Genomic DNA, 23,867 nt, shown 5'->3' with positions numbered 1-23,867 from the left:
GTTCAGGTTTAATTTGAAGATAATCCATTATTTTATTTATAAATTATCTTGCATTAACATTTCCATTAAAATTATTTCGAATCATAAATAACAAAAAACCCTTATACATTTCCCCAATACAAAGTCTCTTCCCTTGTAAGAAATGGTGTATTATCATCATAATACTTAACATTCATCTCTCTTATTAATCTTGTAAAGTAATTCATTTTTGGTTCTAATTTAAAAGAGTTATATATTTTTCTTTATTTTTTATTATCATCAATTAAAATTAAATCACAGAAAATACATTGATTATATGAACCCCCATCATTAAGCCCCACTCTACCACAAGCCGGACAATTCTTTAATTCATCATATGGAGAGTCTGGAAATTCTAAATATCCTTCAGAACTTATCATATTTATATAGGAAATTTTTACTTAAACTAAATGCGTTTTTTAAAAACTAATAAATACAATGTTTCAAAACACAAAAGACAAATTTCAATCAATCTCTACTTCAACGGAAGATATAGAAAAATATGTCAAAGATGTTAAATTGAACAAAGATAAATATGACAATTTTTGGATTAAACCCATAATGGAGAATAACGTGTCCTTTTATTAAATTTGCGGGACAAGCTATGTTAATTAATAACTCTATTAAAGTAAATTTGACAAAAGTTTCTCCACTACTACTGGCAATTTACTCAAAGCTTGAAAAGATCATTGCTAAAGAAGCTTTGAAAATGAATGATAAGACCATCAACGATTCTCGAGGAAACATTTGTATATTCTTTAATAGACCCAAAGATGTGGGTGAAATTAATAATATGAATATTAGTGGTGAACTATCATTCCGTACCATGATTATTAGAGATTATTTGAAAATAACATTTAATGTAAAAAATATTGTGGTTATTAGTTCTAATGAAAGAAAATATATAGATATTGATGGAAGTTTAATGGTATGTAAATGAGTGATATTGACAGTCAATACTCTGAGAGTCTAGGATCTGAATATGATACTGAGTCTCGGATCTAAAGATAGTTATGATACTAATAGTTTGTGTTCAAATGATAGTTATGAGTAGTTTTATTGATGATGATAGTGAATCAATGAGTGATAGTGATAGTGATTTTAGTGATGATAATTCAGTGTACACAAATGATACTGTGTTCTCATTGAACTTAGATGATAGTGATGATGATTTTAGTGTTGAATTTTGTGATTAAAAAGCGCTTTACTTTTAGTATACCTGTAAAAAGGTGTTTTACTTTAAGTATAGTTTCATATATAAAAAGCCTGTAAAAAGGCACTTTGTTTTAAGTATAATTTTACTATATAAATATGATCAAAGCAACGTATTGCGACGTTTGTGAACAAGAATATAAACAATACAAAAGACACCTTAAAACCATCAAACACACAAAAAATCTTTTCAAACAAATATCTCCACTTGGTCGAGAAACAAAACACTGCGATGTCTGTAATAAAAATATCCTTAAGGAAGGCTTTAAAAGACATCTTAAAACAAATCTACATTTATCAAATTTTATCACAACTAAAAACTCTGATGGCGCATTCAAAGGACATATTAAAATAAGGGTCTTTAACTTCAAACCTCCTGAACCAGAGTCTATAGTTGATGCTGTAGAAATAGTTAAACCTGCTGTTCAAACGTTGATTGAAAAAACACTAAAAGAAATGAAACCACTTAAATTTTATATGGGAGTAAAATTAGAAATGACAAAGGACGAAGGAGTTATAGATACACCTTACATGAGAACTGAGCCACACTTTATATCTTCATATCAAGATTTTAAAACATCAGGAGTCTATGATGAACTTATTAAACAAGAGCAAGATGTGGATAATTCAATCGTAGGAAGTGGATTCAATATAGGAAAAATTATTTTCATAGACATTCATATTATTAAATCAAATCCTCTAAACGCTTCTTCTTACATTGATTTACCCAGTGTTATCAAAAATAGAAAAGCAGTTATCAATATCAAAAATAAAGACAATAAATATTTTCTCTGGTCTATTCTAGCACACTTACATCCTCCACATTTTCATGATGAAAGAGTATCTCATTATAAAAAATATGAGAATACATTAAATACGAAAGATCTAAAGTTTCCTCTGGCTTTAAATGATATTCCTAAATTTGAAAAGATGAATAATTTATCAGTTAATGTTTATGGTCTAACAGAAACAAACAACATTCAGGTTTTAAAGCTTTCTGACAATTGTAAACAAACTCATATTAATCTTCTATATTTTAATTCAGAGAAAAGTAATCATTATGCTTACATCAAAGATATTGCTAAATTAATAAAACCACAAGTCTGTAAGAGAACAAATAAAATATATATTTGTTTGCATTGTCTTAACTTCTTCAATTCACAAGAAAGATTAGACAAACATTCAAATTATTGTGGCGAACATAAATCGACGGTAATCAATATGCCTAAAAAAGGCTCAAAAATCTCATTCAAAGATGAAAAGAAAACAATAAAACATCCATTTGTTATATATGCTGATTTTGAAAGTATTTTAGAAAAACTTGATACTGTTTCTCCAGACCCAAAAAAATCATACACAAATAAATATCAAAAACATACTCCTTGTGGTTTTTGTTATTATATCAAATCATCCGTTGGTGATGAATATAACAAGTTAGAGGTGTATAGAGGCTCAAATTCCCCAGAGGAGTTTGTGAAACGACTAGAAAAAGACTGTGTTCGATTAACCAAGATAATGAGAGAAACCAATAAACCAATGTCCTTGACGAGTGAAGAGAAAAGTGAATTTAGAAAAAACAATGTTTGTCATATTTGTGAGGAAAAAATTGGTAAAGGTTTAAAGGTTAGAGACCATTGTCATCTCACTGGTAAATATAGAGGACCGGCTCATCAAAGTTGTAATATTAATTATAAACTCCCCTCTTTCATTCCTGTCTTTCTTCATAACAACGCTCATTGTGATACTCATCTATTTATTAATGAACTTTCAAAGACTTCTGGGAGTATCAGTGCTATTCCAAGTACAGATCAAAAATACATCTCCTTTACAAAAACAATCTTTATAAAAACAGGCTTTAACATTTAAAAAAATAAAAATACTTATGATATAACTAATATTAGATTTTTAGACACTTACAAATTCATGAATTCTCCTCTTGCTGAACTGGTTGAAAATCTAAAAGAGTTTCCATGTCTTTCAGAGTATTTTTCAAACAAAGATTTACTAACACAAAAGGGAATTTACCCCTATGATTATATGGATTCATTTGAGAGATTCAATGAAACACAACTTCCTTCAAAAGAAAATTTCTACAACAAATTAAACAATACTCATATATCTGACAAAGATTATGTACATGCTCAAAATGTTTGGAAAAAATACAACATCAAGAATCTTGGCGAGTATCACGATTTGTATCTCAAAACTGATGTTCTTTTATTGGCTGATGTATTTGAGTCCTTTAGATGTGTTTGTCGCACTGGATAAGGATTGGACCCTGCTCACTACTACACAGCACCTGGATTGGCTTGGAGCGCTATGTTGAAAATGACGAAACAAGATTTGGATTTGATAACCGATGTTGATATGCTCTTGATTATTGAAAAGGCTAAACGAGGTGGAATTTCACAAGTCTGTTCTAAGAGGTATTCAAAAGCAAATAACAAATATCTTCCAAATTATGATACAACGAAAGAGAGTTCTTACTTGATGTACTACGATGCAAACAACCTATATGGGTGGGCAATGAGCCAGTCTCTTCCTTATGGTAAACTAAGATGGGCAAAGGAAAAGGACCGTAAAAAGTTTTACAAGATGTATGTATCTCTACACAAAAAGAATTGGATGAATCTAAAGTCGGTTATTATTTTGAGGTTGATTTTAAATATCCAGAAGAACTTCATAATAAACATAAAGATTTACCATTTGCTTGTGAAAAAGAAAGTCCAAAAAAAGAATGGTTGAGTGATTGCCAACAATCATTTGGTATAAAAGGTGAAACAACAGAAAAATTACTTACTACATTATATAATAAGAAAAATTATGTTGTACATCAAAGAAATTTGCAACAATATTTATCAGAAGGCCTAAGAGTGGAGAAGATCCATAGGGTTCTAAAGTTCAATCAAAGCCATTGGTTAAAGGAGTACATTGATTTTAATACAGTTGAAAGAACAAAAGCAGAAACAAAATTTGAGAAAGACTTTTATAAATTGATGAATAATGCGGTCTTTGGTAAGACCATGCAGAATGTAAGAAAAAGACAAAACATCAGACTCACAACATCTTGGGAACAAGCATCAAAATTGATTAATAGACTGAGTTTTTTAAGAGCTGAGGTCTTTCGTGAGAACTTTTGTGCGATCCATTTGGTTAAAGAGAGTATTGAAATGGATAAACCTATTTACATTGGAACATCAATTCTTGACTTGTCAAAGTCATTAATGGATGATTACTTTTATATTAATCGAAAATCAAAGTATAAGGATAATGTGTCATTGTTGTATGTGGATACAGACAGCTTCATACTAAACATTCAAACAGAAGATATCTATAAAGATATGTTAAAGGACATTGACTTCTATGATACAAGTGAATATAATGAAGAGTGAATTGTACTCGGATAAAAATAAAAAGGTTATTGGAAAGTTTAAAGACGAGTTAAAAGGTAATGTTATGAGTGAATTTGTGGGATTGAGGTCAAAGGCTTATGCTTATATATACATTGTGAATAACGTTGAAAAGACTGATAAGAAGTTGAAGGGAATAAAGAAGAATGTTATTAAAGAAACAATAAACTTTGAGCATTATTATAACTGTTTAACAACAAAGCAAGAAGAGTTTAGAAAGATTAATTCAATAAGAAGTTATAAACATCAATTATATTCAGAAGAGTCAAATAAAAAAGCTCTTGGAGCTTTTGATGATGAGGTTTATTTTAGAAATGGAATTGATAGTCTTCCTTATGGTTATAAGTGCTAAAATATATATAAGCGATAAGATTAAAAGGGGGGGTTAGGGATTTTAACGGGCTACCGCCAACTTTTTTACTACTATATAAATGATAGAACCAAGTATCAACCAAACTAAAGAGTGGAGAAAACAACAACCTTGGTATATAAACGGTAAACATAATGTGTGAGAAATATCAAATAAGTCTTATTGAAGAAATAACTGGTGAAAAAGTTCACAAGACGGATAAACGCATTCATTTGTGAAGTGGGGTAATGGAGGGTGGGAAGAAAAATATATTAGAGTGGAGTGAGAACTTTGATGGATACCAGCCTGGTATATATTACAACTTTAAGATGGTATGTGGACCCGGAGGAGGACAAACGAGAGCCCTCCGTGAAACACACCATTTTATTCTTGCTCAGATAAAAAATAAAGATGATGTTCAATTTATAAATATCCTAGATCGAGATGAGTTCCAAAGGAGAATGGGGGATTTTAAAAAGTTAGAAAGAGATAATATATTTATAGGCTCATTAGTAGAGTGGTCGAAGGGACTACATTAAGGGGGGGGGGGGGGGGGGTAGGAATAGGGGTGTTTCAGGGAAATGAGGAAAAGTGAAGGTGAGAGGAAAATTTACATGTAAGTGAATGGAGATTTGGGAGTGTCCCAGGAACAACATTTATCATCTACTGGTGTCACTATGCCGAGATCAAAAGAGCTCTCTGAGGCCTTCAGAAAGAAGGTTATAGATGCCTACGAGTCTGGGAAGGGATTAAAAAAGATCTCCAAACAATTTTAAATCAATCAGTCGACTGTCCGGAAGATCATCTACAAGTGGAGAAGATTGCAAACAACTGCCAACTTGTTCACGCCAGGCCGCCCCAGCAAGTTCAGCCCGAGAGCAGACCGCAAGATGCAGAAAGAAGTCTCTAAGAACCCCAGAATGTCATCCCGGGACCTACAGGTAGCTCTTGCCACTGTTGATGTCAAAGTGCACGAGTCTACCATTAGAAAGAGGCTGCACAAATTTGATCTACATGGGAGGTGTGCCAGGAGGAAACCTTTGCTGTCCAGAAAGAACATCAGGGCAAGACTAAAGTTTGCCAATGAACACCCAGGCAAAGACCAGCACTTCTGGAACAATGTGCTCTGGACAGATGAGTCAAAGGTAGCACGATTTGGCCACAGTATCAGAAGACATGTTTGGTGAAAACCAAAGACAGCATTTGACCACAAGAACCTGATACCAACTGTAAAGCATGGTGGTGGAAATATTATGGTTTGGGGTAGCTTTGCTGCAGCAGGGCCTGGGCAGCTCACCTTCATATAATCCACGATGAATTCTTCATTGTACCAGAGGGTGCTTGTGGATAATGTGAGGCCATCTGTCGGAAAGTTGAAGCTCAACCGAAGGTGGACCTTGCAACATGACAATGACCCTAAACATACCAGTAAATCCATCAAGGAATGGCTGAAAAGAAAGAAATGGAGGGTTCTGGAATGGCCAAGTCAAAGCCCGGATCTAAATCCCATCGAGATGTTGTGGGGGGATTTGAAACGAGCTGTGCATGCAAGAAACCCCTCAAACATCGCACAGCTGAAAGAATTCTGCATGGAGGAGTGGGCAAAAATTTCTCCCAGTCGATGTCAGAGCCTGAATATGAATGAATGATCGTTTTAAAGGTTGTCAGAGACTGGTAGACAGTTATAAGAAACGCCTACTTGAGGTTGCTTCTGCCAAAGGGGGCAATACCACCTATTAGAGCCAAGGGTGTACTTACTTTTTCCACATGCAAAATTTGCATTCATGTTTATTTAAATTATACAATGGACTTCAAAATGTAAATGTTTCATGATATTTGTGATATTATATCACCTTTATCTGTCAATTGTGTTGAAATGAAGATCAAATAGCTGTATGTTGAAATATGTTGAAAAAGTCAAAACTTTACATGGGGTGCACTTACTTTTTCACGCGACTGTATATATGTTGCTCGGCTTGGCTCCACCCCTCCCGAAAGCACGCGCTGCGTCGCGCTTTTGACGTTCGCAGACGAGGCTGAGGTCGTGTGGTGCGGCTTGAGGAGAACTCCAGAATAAACAAGAGATATCCATTGAAAAAATATTTTCGTTTGATTAACGATATCTGCCAAACCACGTGCCCTATCGCAAATAACAAAAGGACATTTTAGGAGACTGACATGCTGAACAGATCTGTGAAGTTTCCCCTCGATTGGCTCAAAAATGACGTCGGAGCTCGGTTTTAAAGGTTCATGCTTAAAAACGGCATAACTCTGAAACAATGTGACGCATGACGTCATGCTCGCTGACTTTTTCGTTCGTCATGGGTATGCGATCCTGCCTGCAAAGTTTGGCCTCGATCCGTTCAGCCGTTGTAGAGAAAAAGGGGTTTTCGTGTTTTCACGAAAAACAATATGGCAGCAAAACCACGTGACCTGTGACGTCATAATTACCATTAAAATATTCTTCAGACCGAGTCCCCCCTGCGGTGAAAATTTGATCTCAATCGGTCCTATTATTGCAGAGAAAATCTTTTTTAAAGGAAATTAAAACTTAAAATGGCACCGAGTTAAGGATCATTAGAATTATCAGAATTCCCAAAGTTCAAAATGCCATAACTTTGTCAAAAATGATCGAAACGTCGTGAAGTTCGAACTTGATCTGTAACTTATCATGAGAAAACCATGTGCCAAGTTTGAAATCATTAGCATCGAGCATTTAGAAAAGAAAGTCCGGAAAACTGTTCTTTGCGTGATGGACTGACAGACTGACTGACGGCGTGCAAAGCTATCGTCCCCTTCGGTGTACACCGGTTGGGGACTAATAATGTATAATGAGTTATGAGGTTAGCTAGCCACACAATACCGAAAATTTGGTTAGATTCCGACAACTTTGAAAATGTGACCTTTGTGACCTTGAAAGGTCAAAGGACAAAGATTCTGAAATTTGTTGGAAAACTTGTATTTCATGATGCATGTGATAATATAAGATCATGTATGACATTTCACCCTATCAGGAAGCTAACAATGTAATAAAACCATCAAAAATCCACTTTTCTAGCATTTGTGACCTTGTGACAAAAATGAAAAATCAAGCTAGAATGGGGCTGGACACGTGACATTGGCCTAACCAAATACCAAAACCCCTGTCAGATTCCACCAACTCCCTCGGAGAAGATGTAGCTTGAACTCGATTACCCCCTAAAAAGACGACTTTTTTGGGCGTTGCTCCGCCCACAATGGGCACAATACGCCCACTCAAGGCAAGACACAACTAGATCATGATATCAACCTCCCACCAAAGTTTCATCAAGATCGGATGATATCATCGGGTAGTTATGCTGCGGACAGACAGACAGACACACAGACACACACACACCCATGACGAATATAGTGGTCACTCTGTTTGATAACTCGTGAACCAATAAAGGTTACTTCTTGACATGCTGTGTTACATTTAAACTAGAATGACACTCTTCGACATCACGACATTGACCGATATGCATCTGCCCATATTATTACATCATTATAATACTTGTACGAAGTTTGATATAAATCAATTCAGCTGTTCTCAAGTAATCACATTTTTACATGACATGACGTCTGTTCTTTGACCTTAGGACCCCAAAATCTAATCAGTTAATCCTTACATCATTATGCATGTCTAACAAGTTTAAATTGGATCACTTTCGCCATTCTCAAGTTACAGACATATTACAGACTTTGACCTTTGACTTGGTCGACGGAGGCATAAAAATACGTCACCTACCAGAGTTGGGTGTTGATCCATCATCCTGAAATTGGAGACTGCAGAAATCACTGAGCCCGATTCCACAGAAACCAGAATCGTGGTCCAGCTCAACATTTTGGGATGCGAAAATCTTTTCACAGAAACTGGAAAGTTCCCGAATAACATTCTCCAAGTTGACGAAAATGCTTCCCAAAAGAGAAGAACCTGCAATCTGGACATCTTGCGGCTTCGAAAAAGAATTCATAAATTTACAGAAGTCAGCATACATTGCAAATTGAAATTTCTCTTTGGCGAGAGAGAGGAGCTCGTCCCGCAATGGATCCGACTCAGTACAAGCTCGAATAACCTTCCGATTCTCAATTCCAAGCTTATCGATCACTGCTTGGGCTGTTTCTGCTCTCAGTCCTTGTGATTGGAGCCATTCCAAGAAGCTCTCCATTTCACCAATGACCTGCCAGGGATACAAAGCTCATGTTAATCACAGAAAGGTTGTACATGTTATTTTCTTTACACAGTTTGGAATGTTTTGCGAGTCATAATCTTATCCAATTTGATCACATATCCAGTTAAACAGGAAACGTATCCAGCTTGTTCACCACAAATATTGATTTGGGATAACGTTATCCTGAAGAGCCCATAATAAGGGCGCAAGCTGGATCGGCCAATCTAATTCCAGGTATTTGTGACCAAAAATATCTGTCTTCAAAGACTTCAGTACCACATAGATGCTCTCCCAATCTGAAGTTGATGTGTTGGTATAATTTACGAAAACGACATCAGCATCATGTCGCGTTCAGGGTCACAGTTGTTCGTCTTGTTTAATACACATTGTTGTAAAAACCAAATCTACAACATTGTCCCAATCGTAGGTTTAATTCAGTTTTGATCTCTAGCAACACCTGTAAGAAATCATAAGCATTGTATCAGTGTACCATAATCATAGAAGTAACAATGGATTAGCAATTAGTACAAGCAAGCCTGGAACATCTAGCAATACGCACCATTCGAGTATGCACTACCACACAGAATAAATGTCACAGGAATGTGTCGGAGCGATGTCCGTCCGAGTTCTTGTAGAAGCCTATCAGTGGTCGGAGACAGCATAGCACCTGGGTTCAACTTAGACACAATTTCATTGCATTCTCCTCGCCATAAAAACTACACTTCCGCTAGGGCAGAAATCACGCTCGCAGCACATATCATCAGAAAGCAACAGAGTAATATCAGTGAAGAGCAGTTGTCAGTCTATGTCAGTCAGTCCAACCATCGCGGTCGGGGCGACGAATTCCTTTCTCGGCGCGGGTCCGGTAACCACTGGGTACAACATCCCCAAGACCGGAGTCCCCTGTATCGGAGTATCCGCCTAAATCGGGTGACGGCGGTGGACCCACAGGGCCAACAGGATCGGGTGCATGTAGCGGGGAGGAAGCCGGTAGATGCTCCATTGTCGGTTCAACTGGGTCGTAAGCCGGCTCGTAAACTTCCCCGCATGGGGCCAGGTGGCGTACCGAGACCGTAGACTCCCGTCCATTGGGCAACAACACACGAGCGTGCTCGGGATTAGCTTGGAGAACCTGCACCTTGTCCACAAGCGGGTCATATTTACTCGTGCGAACCACGCTTTTGAGAAAAGCCGGTCCAGGCTCAGCAAGCCAGCCTGGTAAAGGTCGAGTACTGCCCGAACGCCGCGAGTAACAAAACATCCGGTCGTGGGGAGTTTGATTTGTAGCGGTGCACAATAAAGTCCTGATCGAGCTTAATGCCCTGGGTAGTGACCAAGCCCATTGGTCTAGTCCTAGGCCGCGGGACTTAAGACTCAGAGAAACGGCCCTCCATATAATGCCATTGAAGCGTTCTACCTGTCCATTTGCCTGTGGCCGATACGGAGTAGTATAGCTCGAAGCACCATTATGCTGGAGCAAGACGTTCCTCACATCCTGGGACAAGATCACCGCGCCTCGATCGGTGTGCACATTGGCCTGATTCCCAAACATAGAAAACAAGTTCCGCAGGCACCGGATAACCGTAGCAGCAGACATATCACCGCACGGAAAAGCAAAAGGGAATCGGGAGAACTCATCAACGATCGTGAGGAGATGACGAGAATTACTCGGAGCCGGTGAAGCCGGCAGGGGTCCTTTGAAGTCCATCGCTAATGTCTCCCACGGCCTAGTGGCTTGGACCAACGTACCCACCGGAGGGTTGTAGAAGCAAGATTTGAGTTCAGCGCAAACGGAACAAGTGCGACAGAGCTGACGAACATCCTCAATGGAATAGGGCAAGTTACGACTGCGCACAAAGAGCGAAACGCGTCACACCGGGAAGGCACAAGGTGTCATGAAGAACGCGCAGATCCTCAAAAGAGGTGAGGCTCGCACACATCGCAGGCCGCGATAAAGCATCGGCAACGAGGTTATCCCTCCCTGGGCGATATTTGATTTTGTAACAGAAATCGGCTAGTTCAATCCACCAGCGAGTGATTTTCTCATTCTTAATGCGTTGAGTATGTTGCGTGTCGTACATAAAGGCAACAGTTGTTGGTCCGTAATGATCTCAAAACATTTGCCAAGCAAATATGGCCGCCAGCGCCTGATAGACTCAATGATGGCGTACGCCTCCTTTTCAAAAGACGAGTGTCTTCGCTCCGCGGAGGAGAGAGTCCTTGAAAAGAAGGCCACAGGTTGTCCCCCTTGAGAGAGTGTAGCAGCTATCGCGTGATCCGAAGCATCGCTTTCCATAACAAAGGACTTGTTTTCGTCTATCGTCGACACAGCGGCGCCAGCTATGTCGGACTTCAGGCCATGGAAAGCAGCCTTAGCAGCCTGACTCATGGGGAACGCATCGCAATCGACAAGTGGGCGTAGCTTCTCGGAAAAATTTTGAACCCACTTAGAGTTATGGGCAAACAGCCCGAGAGCATGCTTCAAAGAAGCTCGATCGTGGGGCGGGGCCATGTCGAGCAAGGGTCGCAGCCGCTCCTTATCCGGAGCAATAGAGCCGTGGGTCATGGTGTACTCCAGGAGATCTATCGTTCGAGTAGAATAGCGACATTTAGCCTCGTTCATAGTCAGGCGATACTTGTGCGCAACCTCGATGAAGCGCTTCAGATTAGCATCATGATGTTCTTTGTCGTACCCACAAACCGAGAGCTTATCCAGATAAACAAAGACATCGGTTAAATTCTCCTTCGCGATGTCGTCCATAGCCCTTTGGAAGCACACTACCCAATTCGTGACCCCGAATGGCAGCCGGGTGAACTGGTACAACCTCTGTCTGGATTCAAACGCAGTGTGGATGCGATCTGCCTCGGAGATTGGAATCTGATGATACACACTACGTAGATCGAGAGTGCTGGAAACCGAATATTGTGCCACCTGGCGTACCAGAGAATCCATTCCCGGGAGCGGGTAAGCGTCTAATTGGGTGAACCGATTAATCGTCTGCGAATAGTCGATTACCATGCGTTTGCGGTGCGATTCTGTTCGAACCACCAAAACGTGGCCCCGCCAAGGCGACCGACTAGGTTCGATAATACCTTCCTTTAACAGCTGCACAGTCTCTTCAGCAATGAATTGCGTGTCAGCCCGTGAGTAGCATCGCGATTTAACAGCCACCGGAGTACAGTCAGTGGTTATATTCGGAAACAGCGACAATGGTTCAATTTCCATCCCTGCAAGAGCACACACAGCAAGAGTATCAGTGCCACCAAATTCCATTTCCAAACACCCATGTCGCTGGAGAAAATCGTGTCCTAGCAAAGCTTCTGCACATAATGCTGGTAAGACCATTAAATGTACATCCGGAAACATTCGACCCTTAATTACAAGTTTCAGTCGACATTCCCCATTTGTGCTGAGCCATAGTCCTTGAGAAGCCATGAAGATTCTGCGTTTTGTCCCGAGAATCGGCCAGCCATGCTTCTGAACAAGTCGAAAATCGACAACTATCAGTGGATCCCGTGTCAATTAAAGCATTTGCAAAAATTCCTTCAATCATGAGTGGGATAATAGCACGGGACAGGCCAGGTGGCCCTGCAGATGTTGTCGTCGAGAGGAGGAGCTCGAGCCTCGCGCATGGGTGCGACGCCAGCTAATGTCTTTCGTGCCGTTGAAGTCGCTTGTAGGCCAGTCGTGCCGCCACCAGAAGGCGCTCGTGCCACGCGCGAAGATCCCAGCTTTTGTGTCGTCAAAGTGGATCGTAGGTCGGTCGTGCCGCCACCAGAGGGCGCTCGCGCCACATGCGAAGATTCGAAGCCAGCGTACGCAGATCAGGGAGCCAAACCCGGTAGAGGGCTGGGCGTCAAAATAATTCCTGTCAAGGACGATCATGCTGCGTACCGCTGTGATTGCACGAATTGTTTAGTCGGTGCGGCAAGTCTCATAAAGGTTCGAGCTCTCAGCTGGGGGCCCACGGAGAGGGGCGACTCCAATCAAGGCCGGGCGAGGCGTGCGAGGCACTGTTCGCTCCGCGGGCGCGGAGATAAGCACATTCAGCGTCGAGCTCGCTCGCCGGCCTCACGACGAACGACGAACTTTTGCAAAGTGACCCGTCTTCGAACACAAATGACACTTCGCCTCCTTAGTCGGGCAAAGTGACCTGCGATGGTTCTGAATCCCGCAGAAATAGCACTTAGCGTTACTTCCTGGCTTGGGTCCAGCAGCAGCGGCCGCTGTCAAACTCGGGTCCTCGAGCGCATCAGGTGCCTCCAATTCCGGCGAGGATGCAGCATCCTCTAGCTCGGCGGTGGCTCTCTCCGGTCGTGTCTGTCGGGATATCCCTGCAGTGACTTCTGGGCGTTCATACGAGTCGGCTTGTACCTGTGCTTCGGTGTACACGTGAGATAACCGAAGGGTTGTTTTGAAGGTCAAGTCGCCTTGTTCGAGTAGTCTTTGTCTGACGACCTGCGACCTAATGCCTGAGAGAAAAGCATCGCGAGCAAGGTCATCACAGACTTGTGCATGGGTGCGTACCTCAGTGGTACAGTGGTACAGTCCTTCAATAATCGTCGGAGGTCTTGAGCGAATTGGTCTAGGGTCTCCGTGGGCTCTTGTCGTCGAGACGCAAGCAAATGTCGGGTGAAGACCGCGCTTCGTGCTTTGATGTAGATACGTCGCAGCTCGGCCACAGCAGTATCGTACGTAGTGCACTGTGTAATGGACATGTACACAGTATGATTCACCTTGGATTGCAACACTGCAAGCTTTGTGTCCGTGGTGATTCCCTCCTGCGAATTCAGATGATTAGTCAGGAGCTTCAGCCAGTGTAGCAGTTGAGCGGAGCGCATCTGGCGCTTGGGGGTCCGCGCAGAAAACTGGAACTTGGAACTTGGATCAGCTGATGAGCCATGCTGTTCTCGTTCAAGACGAAGAGAAGAAACTGAATTAATTGTTGTAAAAACCAAATCTACAACATTGTCCCAATCGTAGGTTTAATTCAGTTTCGATCTCTAGCAACACCTGCAAGAAATCACAAGCATTGTATCAGTGTACCATAATCATAGAAGTAACAATGGATTAGCAATTAGTACAAGCAAGCCTGGAACATCTAGCAATATGCACCATTCGAGTATGCACTACCACACAATAAATGTCACAGGAATGTGTCGGAGTGATGTCCGTCCGAGTTCTTATAGAAGCCTCTCAGTGGTCGGAGACAGCGGAGCACCTGGATTCAACTGAGACACAATTTGATTTTATTTATTTATTATTATTATTTTTTATTTTTTTTGTATCCAGAATCGAGGCTCATGAAAGAGCTAACATTTATCAAACAAACAAATCAAACAAACAAATCAAACAAACAAGCAAACAAAGTATATCAAAAGGGGAGCGGTAGACAAGATGGGAAGAGAAGGGGAGGAAGCACACAAACACAACATTTGAGAGCAGGGACATCGGGAGATGTGTGGGAGGGAGAGGGCTTGGGGGGAGGCAGGATAGGTATAAAACACAATGACACCAAGGACTTCCAGGAAAGAAGTTGGTATTTCAAAAAAGTGGATTTGGGGTGAAATTAGCAGGGGTAGAAAAGATCAAGGTTATGGATTGGGGAAGATAAGAGATGGTGGTGAACAGCTGTTTTAAAGACCTGGAGGGAGGAGTGGGATTGAAGAGATTGAGGGAGTTTGTTCCAGAGGCGGGAGAAAAGAGGAATGAAGGAGTGAAGGTGAGCAGAGGGTCTTGATTTTGGCAGTTTAACCATAAGAGGGTTGCAGGCAGATCTTGTGCGACCTGTAGGACTATTTGGGGGACAGAGCCCAGAGAGAGCTGGGGGAGCAAGGCCGGAGATGAGTCGGTAGAAGACAGAAAGACCACCAACCTGCCTGCGGTGAGTAAGTGAAAGGCCCTCGGAGATAGCGTATTCGCGGGAGATTCCAATGATTCTGAACGCTTTGGTTTCAACAGCATGAAGACGAGCTAGGTGTGAGGCAGGAGCACCAGCCCAGAGGGGAGAGCAGTACTCCATTGAGCTGTGGATGAAAGCCTTGTATGTGGTGAGGAGCTCAGGTGTGCCAAGGACTTCGCACGACGGAGGATGCCCAGTCGGCGACTCGCTTTGGAGGTCAGCTTGGAAATGTGGTTTTCCCAGGAAAGATCATGGCAGATAGTGAGACCCAAAAGCTTGAGTGACAGAATTTATTGGAGAGGATTATTCAGAAAGTAGATGGGAGGGTTGTCCAGTTGGTCTTTTCGGAGAGACATCGTGAGAGTGTGAGATTTGTCAGGATTGAAAGACATGTTCTACTTGTTTGCCCAGTCTGTGATTTTGTCCAGGTCTGCAGAGAGTGAGGAGGCTGCAGACTGCCGATCTGAGGGATGAGGAATGGAGCGGCAGAGAGTGGAGTCATCAGCAAAGAGATAGAGATAGAGAGGATTTTCAAGAGAGTCAGAGAGATCATTGATGAAGACCAGAAAAAGCACAGGGCCCAGAACACTGCCTTGGGGAACTCCAGCCTGAACAGGAAGAGGAGATGAGAGAAACCCATTCAGGGCCACACGTTGACTTCGACTAGAAAGGAGGTCCGCCAGCCATGCGTGGAGATTTCCATGGATACCAAAAGAGGAGAGTTTGGTGAGCAGAGCGGGGTGCCAGACCGTATCGAAGGCACATGAAATGTCGAGGGAGACAGCTTTAATTTCCTGTTTGGCATTGAGGACCTCCATCCATTGTTGAGACATCAGAAGCAGCATGTCCAGAGTAGAGAGACCTGGTCTGAAACCAAATTGATGATCAGAGATCAAGCCATTGGAGAAGAGGAAAGATTTCATATCCGAAGCAATGATGGATTCCATGACTTTGCTGATAATTGGGAGAAGGCTGATTGGTCTGTAGTTGCTAGTATCTGTTTTTGCACCTTTTTTGTGTAAAGCGGTAATGTTGGCTGATTTCCAAGCAGATGGCAGTTGACCTTGAGCAAAAGAGAGAGTGAAGAGAACAGAGAGAGGGAGTGAAAGAGCGGAAGAACAGGATTTTAGGACCCGTGGGCTGATGTCGTCAGGTCCAGTTGCAGAATCAGAGTCGAGGGTTGACAGAAACTTTTCCACCTCGTCAGGAGGAAAGGACACAGAGTCCAGGAGCAGCTGGGTACGACTGTGTATGGTGGGTACAGAGAGGGATGGGTTTGGGACACAAGATTTAGAGGCAAACACAGAGTTGAGGCATTCAGCTTTTTCACGTGCGGAGACAGCTGTGCAGCCGTTTGAGGTAAGGGAGGGGATGGAGGGGGAACAAACACCAGAAACAGATTTGACCAGACGCCACCAGGATTTGGAAGAGGGAGACAGATAAGAGAGTTCGGTCTTGAGAACGGAGAGATATTGTTTCCTGGCTCTCCTGAGGGTGGACACACTTGTTTCGGGCTTTGTGAAAGGAAATGAGATTTCCTTCTGTTGGATTTGCTTTCCAGGAGACGAAGGCAAGTTGTTTCTGGGTAACAGCCTCACCACAAGATTCCGTGTACCATGGACGGGAGGAAGGGTATGACAACTGAAGATGATGGGAAAAAACTGTGCATGAGAGAGAGCAATTTACTTTGGAAGAATTCCCAGGATGAGTTGATGTCAGAGGTGGGAGAGATGGGAGACCAGTCCAGATGATTAATGGCTGCTTGAAGACCATGCCAGTTGGCCTCAGTGAAACGCCAGACTCGTCGACGCTGAGCAGGCTCCCCGAGAATGGTCAGAGAGATGTCCACTTTACCAAGCACATGATCAGATGAGCCGATTGGAGCAGAGGAAGAGCAGCAGACATTTTCAGGGAAGTTAGTCATCACCAAATCCAGAAGAGAAGATGCTCCGTTGACTGAGATCCGGGTCGGGAAATTGACAGATTGTGTCAGTCCCAGTGAGTCGCAGAAGTCCTTTGCTGAGGAGCCATGGCTGGTGAGAGAGGTACCCACACCCAGCCAACTGACATGGTGACAATTTAAATCACCACATATGAGGAAGAGAGAGTTGGGATGAGTAGATAGAAGTTGGTCCATATTATCAGCGAGATGAGATTGAGTCATTACTGTTTGGTGGACGGCACAACACACATATGAACAAGAGGTAGGAGCGAAGGGGAAGCCGTAGCCAGAGGTATTCCTGGGGGTGAGGTGGAGAGAGTGCAGTGCAGGGCGAGTGAGGAAGAGAGTTTTTGATAAAGATAGCAACCCCACCTCCAGGACGAGGCTCAGGTCTATCATACCGGAGGAGGGAGTAACCCAGGAGAGATACTAAGGAATCAGACATCATGAAGGAGGAAAGTTTCTGTTAAGCAGATCACGTCTGGTTTGTCAGAAGCAACCTGCATGGAGAGATCAGTTAAGTTTGAACGAAGGCCCCGGATGTTTGAGGTCCATACCGTTAATGAAGAGGACGGGGGAGCATCGGATACAGAACAGGGGGGAGGAGGGGTAGGGTAAGATGTGGAAGAGGTGGAAGAGGTAGGGAGAGCTGTTGAAGGTGTGTCAGAGATTTCAGAATAGCTCGGAGAAAGGGAAGGATGGGGCGGACAAAAGGTTTGATGGTGATTGGGTGAGGCACAATGAGGTGTTATTTGAGGAGGGGGAAGAGCGAGGCAGAAGGTTGGGGGAGATGGAGGTGACAGTTGGAAGGGGGAAGAAGCGGGGAGGACGCTTTGAGGAGGAGGGGTGAGAGGGGGGAAATAGAGAAGAAATGAGGGTGGGGAGATTTGAAGGGGAGGGCGAGGGGGGAGTCTGGGAGGGGAGGGGTGAGGGGGAGTCTTGGAGTGGAGGGGTGTGGGGGGAGTTTTGGAGAGAATGGGGCAAGGGGGGAGATTTGAAAGGGATGGGATATGGGGGAGATTTGGAGGGGAGGGGTGATGGGGAAGATTTGGAGGGGAGAGGTGAGATTGGATTTTAGAAAGTGTCCGATTAATGGGAAACGAACATTTATTGCAAAATGAGTTTCTTGTGACCGAGTCAAAAATACGTTTAAGGACGCTGGAGGGGGGGGTGGAGGGCAGGAGAGTTTAGGGAATGTAGAAAAGAGGCACTGTAAGAGATGGAATTTTTTTTGGGGGATGAATAGATTTCGTGAGCAAGTCGAAAGCAACCTTTTGAAGACGAAGAAGAAAAAGATGTCATAATATATGACAGAATACAGAACTTGAGGGGAAAGATTAAACGTTTGAAAGTTTAACAGTGAAAACTATCTGGGGAAATGGGGGAGAAACACGTGGTCGAAGAACGAACGAATAAGAACGAATAAACGAATAAGAATGGAGAAGGAAATCTTTTTTTGGATTTTTTTTTTGTTTTGAGTTGAGATTTTGAACAAGGAAGTAGGCTATGGGGTGAAAAGACTGGGAAAAACAGAGAACGAAAGTTATTGGAGCACAAACGACGGACCGCTGAGAGAAAAACAAAGCCTCAAGGTTGGACACTGTACAAGGCCTCAAAAGACAGACACGAATTAACACGATTTTCTATACAGGTATGAAAGATTTACACCGAGAATCTTCCTCGGGACACACGATACGTACACACACCATAAAATAAATACAGTTAAAACGAAAATACAAAAGGGAACAATTACTTAACTTCGATTTCGATGGAGCGTGGACAGCCGCGAATAAACGAAACCTTGCCGGCAAGACCGGAAGCGGAAGAGACACGCCAGAGACAGACAGACGGGGACGCCAGAGACAGACACAGATTACACACATCTATATATATATAAAACACAGTGTGTGTGTGTGTGTGTGTGTGTGTGTGTGTGTGTGTGTGTGTGTGTGTGTGTGTGTGTGTGTGTGTGTGTGTGTGTGTGTGTGTGTGTGTGTGTGTAATGTTACCGATAGACTCCTAAACGGAGAGGCTTACGTGCTTGATATTTGGCATAGACATGGCCATTGAGCCTGGGACGAACATGGCCGAACTCAAAATATTTGACGATCCATATTTTTTATTCATATTTACCTCAGCGCATTTCAGCGCATGGAATCAACGGAATCAGAGCAGGTGGGCGCTGATTCGCTCAGAGCGATCACGTGATGACGCTATGACGCTATGAACGCGATGACGCTATGAACGATATGACGCTATGAACGCTATGAACGCTATGAACGCTATGAACGCTATGAACGCTATGACGCTATGAAAAAAAAAAATCGCTATGACGCTATGAAACGCTATGAACGCTATGACCGCTATGAACGATACGACGCTATGAACGCTATTAAAAAAAAAATCGCTATGAAACGCTATGAACGCTATGACGGTATGACGCTATGAAAAAAAATCGCTATGACGCTATGAAACGCTATGGAAAAAAAAAAAATCGCTTGCTTTGCCAAGGGGCTCGCTCCCCCCCCCCCCCCCGTTCCCCTCGCCTCCCCTTACCCCTCCCCCTCCCCTCCCCCGCCCGGGTACTTCTGCTAGTGGACATATAAAACATGTTTTTTATTTTCCTCTCACTGCAATTGTCTCACACACACGTTCCAAAGCGTCTCCACTTTCCTGGAAGTTAAACTTTTCAGGTTCAACACGCATAATCCTGTCATCCCAGAAACTAGGTTTGTGCTTGGATGGGAGACGTATACATCGAAGGCTGGGTGTTGTACGCTTCGCACGCCAGAGACAGCCACAGACCGGCACGCTAGAGACAGGCACAGACCGGCACGCCAGAGACAGGCACAGACCGGCACGCCAGAGACGGGCACAGACCGGCACGGCAGAGACAGGCACAGCAGAGACAGACACAGACCGGCACGCCAGAGACAGACACAGACCGGCACGGCAGAGACAGGCACGGCAGAGACAGACACAGACCGGCACGGCAGAGACAGGCACAGACCGGCACGGCAGAGACAGGCACAGACCGGCACGGCAGAGACAGGCACAGACCGGCACGGCAGAGACAGGCACAGACCGGCACGGCAGAGACAGGCACAGACCGGCACGGCAGAGACAGGCACAGACCGGCACGGCAGAGACAGGCACAGACCGGCACGGCAGAGACAGGCACAGACCGGCACGGCAGAGACAGGCACAGACAGGCACGGCAGAGACAGGCACAGACCGGCACGGCAGAGACCGGCACAGACCGGCACGGCAGAGACAGGCACAGACCGGCATGGCAGAGACCGGCATGGCAGAGACCGGCACAGACCGGCACGGCATAGACAGGCACAGACAGGCACAGACCGGCATGGCAGAGACAGGCACGGCAGAGACAGGCACGGCAGAGACAGGCACAGACCGGCACGGCAGAGACAGGCACAGACCGGCACGGCAGGGAGAGGCACAGACCGGCACGGCAGAGACAGACACAGACCGGCACGGCAGAGACAGGCACAGACCGGCACGGCAGAGACAGGCACAGACCGGCACGGCAGAGACAGGCACAGACCGGCACGGCAGAGACAGGCACAGGCCGCCACGGCAGAGACAGGCACAGACCGGCACGGCAGAGACAGGCACAGACCGGCACGGCAGAGACAGGCACAGACCGGCACGGCAGAGACAGGCACAGACCGGCACGGCAGAGACAGGCACAGGCCGCCACGGCAGAGACAGGCTCAGGCCGGCACGGCAGAGACAGGCACAGGCCGGCACGGCAGAGACAGGCACAGGCCGGCACGGCAGAGACAGGCACAGGCCGGCACGGCAGAGACAGGCACAGGCCGGCACGGCAGAGACAGGCACAGGCCGGCACGGCAGAGACAGGCACAGGCCGGCATGGCAGAGACAGGCACAGGCCGGCACGCCAGAGACAGGCACAGACCGGCACGGCACAGACTGGCACGGCAGAGACCGGCACAGACCGGCACGGCATAGACAGGCACAGACAGGCACAGACCGGCACGGCAGAGACAGGCACAGACCGGCACGGCAGAGACAGGCACAGACCGGCACGGCAGAGACAGGCACAGGCCGGCACAGCAGAGACAGGCACAGGTCGGCACGGCAGAGACAGGCACAGGCCGGCACGGCAGACAGACACAGACCGGCACGACAGACAGACACAGACCGGCACGGCAGAGACAGGCTCAGGCCGGCACGGCAGAGACAGGCACAGGCCGGCACGGCAGAGACAGGCACAGGCCGGCACGGCAGAGACAGGCACAGGCCGGCACGGCAGAGACAGGCACAGGCCGGCACGGCAGAGACAGGCACAGGCCGGCACGGCAGAGACAGGCACAGGCCGGCACGGCAGAGACAGGCACAGGCCGGCACGGCAGAGACAGGCACAGGCCGGCACGGCAGAGACAGGCACAGGCCGGCACGGCAGAGACAGGCACAGGCCGGCATGGCAGAGACAGGCACAGGCCGGCACGGCAGAGACAGGCACAGGCCGGCACGCCAGAGACAGGCACAGACCGGCACGGCACAGACCGGCACGGCAGAGACCGGCACGGCAGAGAACGGCACGGCATAGACATGCACAGACAGGCACAGACCGGCACGGCAGAGACGGCAGAGACAGGCACAGACCGGCACGGCAGAGACAGGCACAGACCGGCACGGCAGAGACAGGCAGAGACCGGCACGGCAGAGACAAACACAGACCGGCACGACAGAGACAGACAGACACGGGCTCGCAGTTCTGGAATTCCAGATTAATTTCCTTGAGTCCAATTTAAGCAAGGATGGAATCTCAGTGGGAAGATAAACCAGGAATGTTACATTTTAGACCCACAGGATCTTTTTGATATTTCTAGATTACGAATCAGGTTTTCCATCAACATTTAAGTTGTGAACGTTAAATATCCACCAGAAGAGGGGAAGTAGATAATTGTACATCGTTACGGTACATCGTACATATATAATTGTACATCGTTACGGTACATCGTACATACATAATTAATTGTACATCGTTACGGTACATCGTACATACACAATTGTACATAATTGTACATCGTTACGGTACATCGTACATACATATTTGTACATCGTTACGGTACATCGTACATACATATTTGTACATCGTTACGGTACATCGTACATACATAATTGTACATCGTTACGGTACATCGTACATATATAATTGTACATCGTACCCTTGTTCATGTTAGTTACACCTCCTCATTTACAGGTCACATTGGATATACAATTACAAGATAATTATAAACACTTTGTGACTGATTTGTCGTTAAAATGAAGAAAGAGGTTTAATCATCGTTGTGGGAAGTTTAGTGATGACGTGAAATAAAACAACGTGGTGAATGAAACAAAACGAGTGAAAAACACCTCATTAAATGAACAATCAAATACCTCATCGCACATTAAATATAAACTCGTTTAACTTTCCTTCTTTCCCGTCATCAACGAACAGGAAATTATTTTATCTTTAAATGAACGTTTCACAGATATTTCTCAGTATTATTAATAAAATGACAACCTCAGAACAAACCTCTTTCGATCAGACGACGTGAACCTTCGTCACGGGAACAGTTACAGTCCGAGGTTGAGAAGATCAACCGGAAGTCCGGAAGTTATTTGTCCCGAAAAAATTCTTCTTCTTCTTTTTCGTATTTCTGTTGTTTTCAGAGTCGTCGCCAGAATCTATATACGCCACGTACCAAAACCTCGGATATGGATACTGGAGGTTCATAATTATATTACATGCTTCGTTCCTTTAAGCTTTAATCCATTTTAAAACTGATCTGCAGAATCGAAGATACTTCTGAGTTAGACGGAGAAATATATCGGGTGGACCTGACCACCTGATCACCACGTGATCCCCATGTGACGGACAGTGTGCGGTCGACGCGATCTGAGCTCTTCATGCCGAGGGCAGAAAGAGAAAACATGATCCCAATCCTCGGGAATCTGACACCGGCCACACAACCCCGTCGGGTGACGTCATATCTGATGCAGGTAGAAGTTGAGAGAACAGTGTCCGAGTCTAAGCTGACAGGATTGTCTGATCCCTTCGGGAGAGCCGAGGAAACGTGCCAGAGAATTGAACCAAATGGTGAACCTCGTGGCACCATCTCCCCTTGGTGGAGAAAACTCCCATTGAGATTTACATTCATTGTTGATTTGATTAAATTCTAAAATTCGTTTTAAATTATTATTAAATTCTGTCTAATTATTAATTAATTTATATTATTATTAATTCATTAAAATTATTAAATTCTGTTTAATTAAATTCGAGAGTTCTGCCAGAACAGCTGTCTGTGTGTGTCCAGAACTGTGTCTGCGGATGACCTCCTGCAGGTGGGTTACCTTTTTCAAGGAGGTATGTGGCAGGATTTGAACTCCGGCTCCCGTAAAACACAAGTAAAAGTACGATGAACCCGACAGTTCACCAGATGTGACTGGAGCAAAGCCTCCGGGACCCCCATTCTTTGATGACAGGAGGTAAAGCACGGGGCAACTCTAATGTGTCAGGTTATGGTGGTGGTGTGTTTGGGTGGTGCTCTGTTGTTACCTTTCAGATGGCGGTCCCTTTGAGTAAACCTGAGGCGAGTTTCATGAACAAAACCAGTGACTTTCACCATGACAAGGCTCAAAATGGATTGGTGGAGTAACACGCTTTGTAAATCTTGATTAACCACCTGGTGGTTATTAGTAAGTTCATGTTGGACTGGGATTAATTCCTGAATCGAGGATGCTGGTTGCATCATGACAGGTGTTGCTCTTCCTTTGATGCAGTGCGCACCTGTGCGCACCTCATAATAC

The 23,867-nt window shown here is 44.4% G+C and overlaps 1 protein-coding gene across 4 annotated transcripts in view; it reads right to left on the bottom strand.

Annotated features, from left to right (window-relative positions):
• Positions 1–22,670, bottom strand: part of LOC137427874 (uncharacterized) — an 84,296-nt gene extending 61,626 nt beyond the window's left edge. For 2 of the 4 annotated variants that reach the window (XM_078777661.1, XM_078777662.1), the window contains exons 1-3: positions 22,594–22,652; positions 13,917–14,193; positions 8,756–9,188 (exon numbers count right to left, since the gene is read on the bottom strand). In XM_078777661.1, coding sequence (XP_078633787.1) covers positions 8,756–9,188; positions 13,917–14,021 — 538 coding nt within the window. In that variant the 5' untranslated portion in view covers positions 14,022–14,193; positions 22,594–22,652. Of the gene's footprint in view, positions 1–8,755; positions 9,189–13,916; positions 14,194–22,593 lie in introns of all 4 variants that reach the window. The other 2 variants (XR_013623414.1, XM_078777663.1) reach the window with 2 other exon arrangements.
• Between the last annotated feature and the right edge of the window lie 1,197 nt (positions 22,671–23,867).

Source organism: Myxine glutinosa, chromosome 5 (assembly GCF_964187855.1).
Source record: "Myxine glutinosa chromosome 5, kmMyxGlut1.1, whole genome shotgun sequence".
NCBI classification, from domain to species: Eukaryota; Metazoa; Chordata; class Myxini; order Myxiniformes; family Myxinidae; genus Myxine; species Myxine glutinosa.
This window is presented reverse-complemented; position numbering and strand designations above follow the sequence as displayed.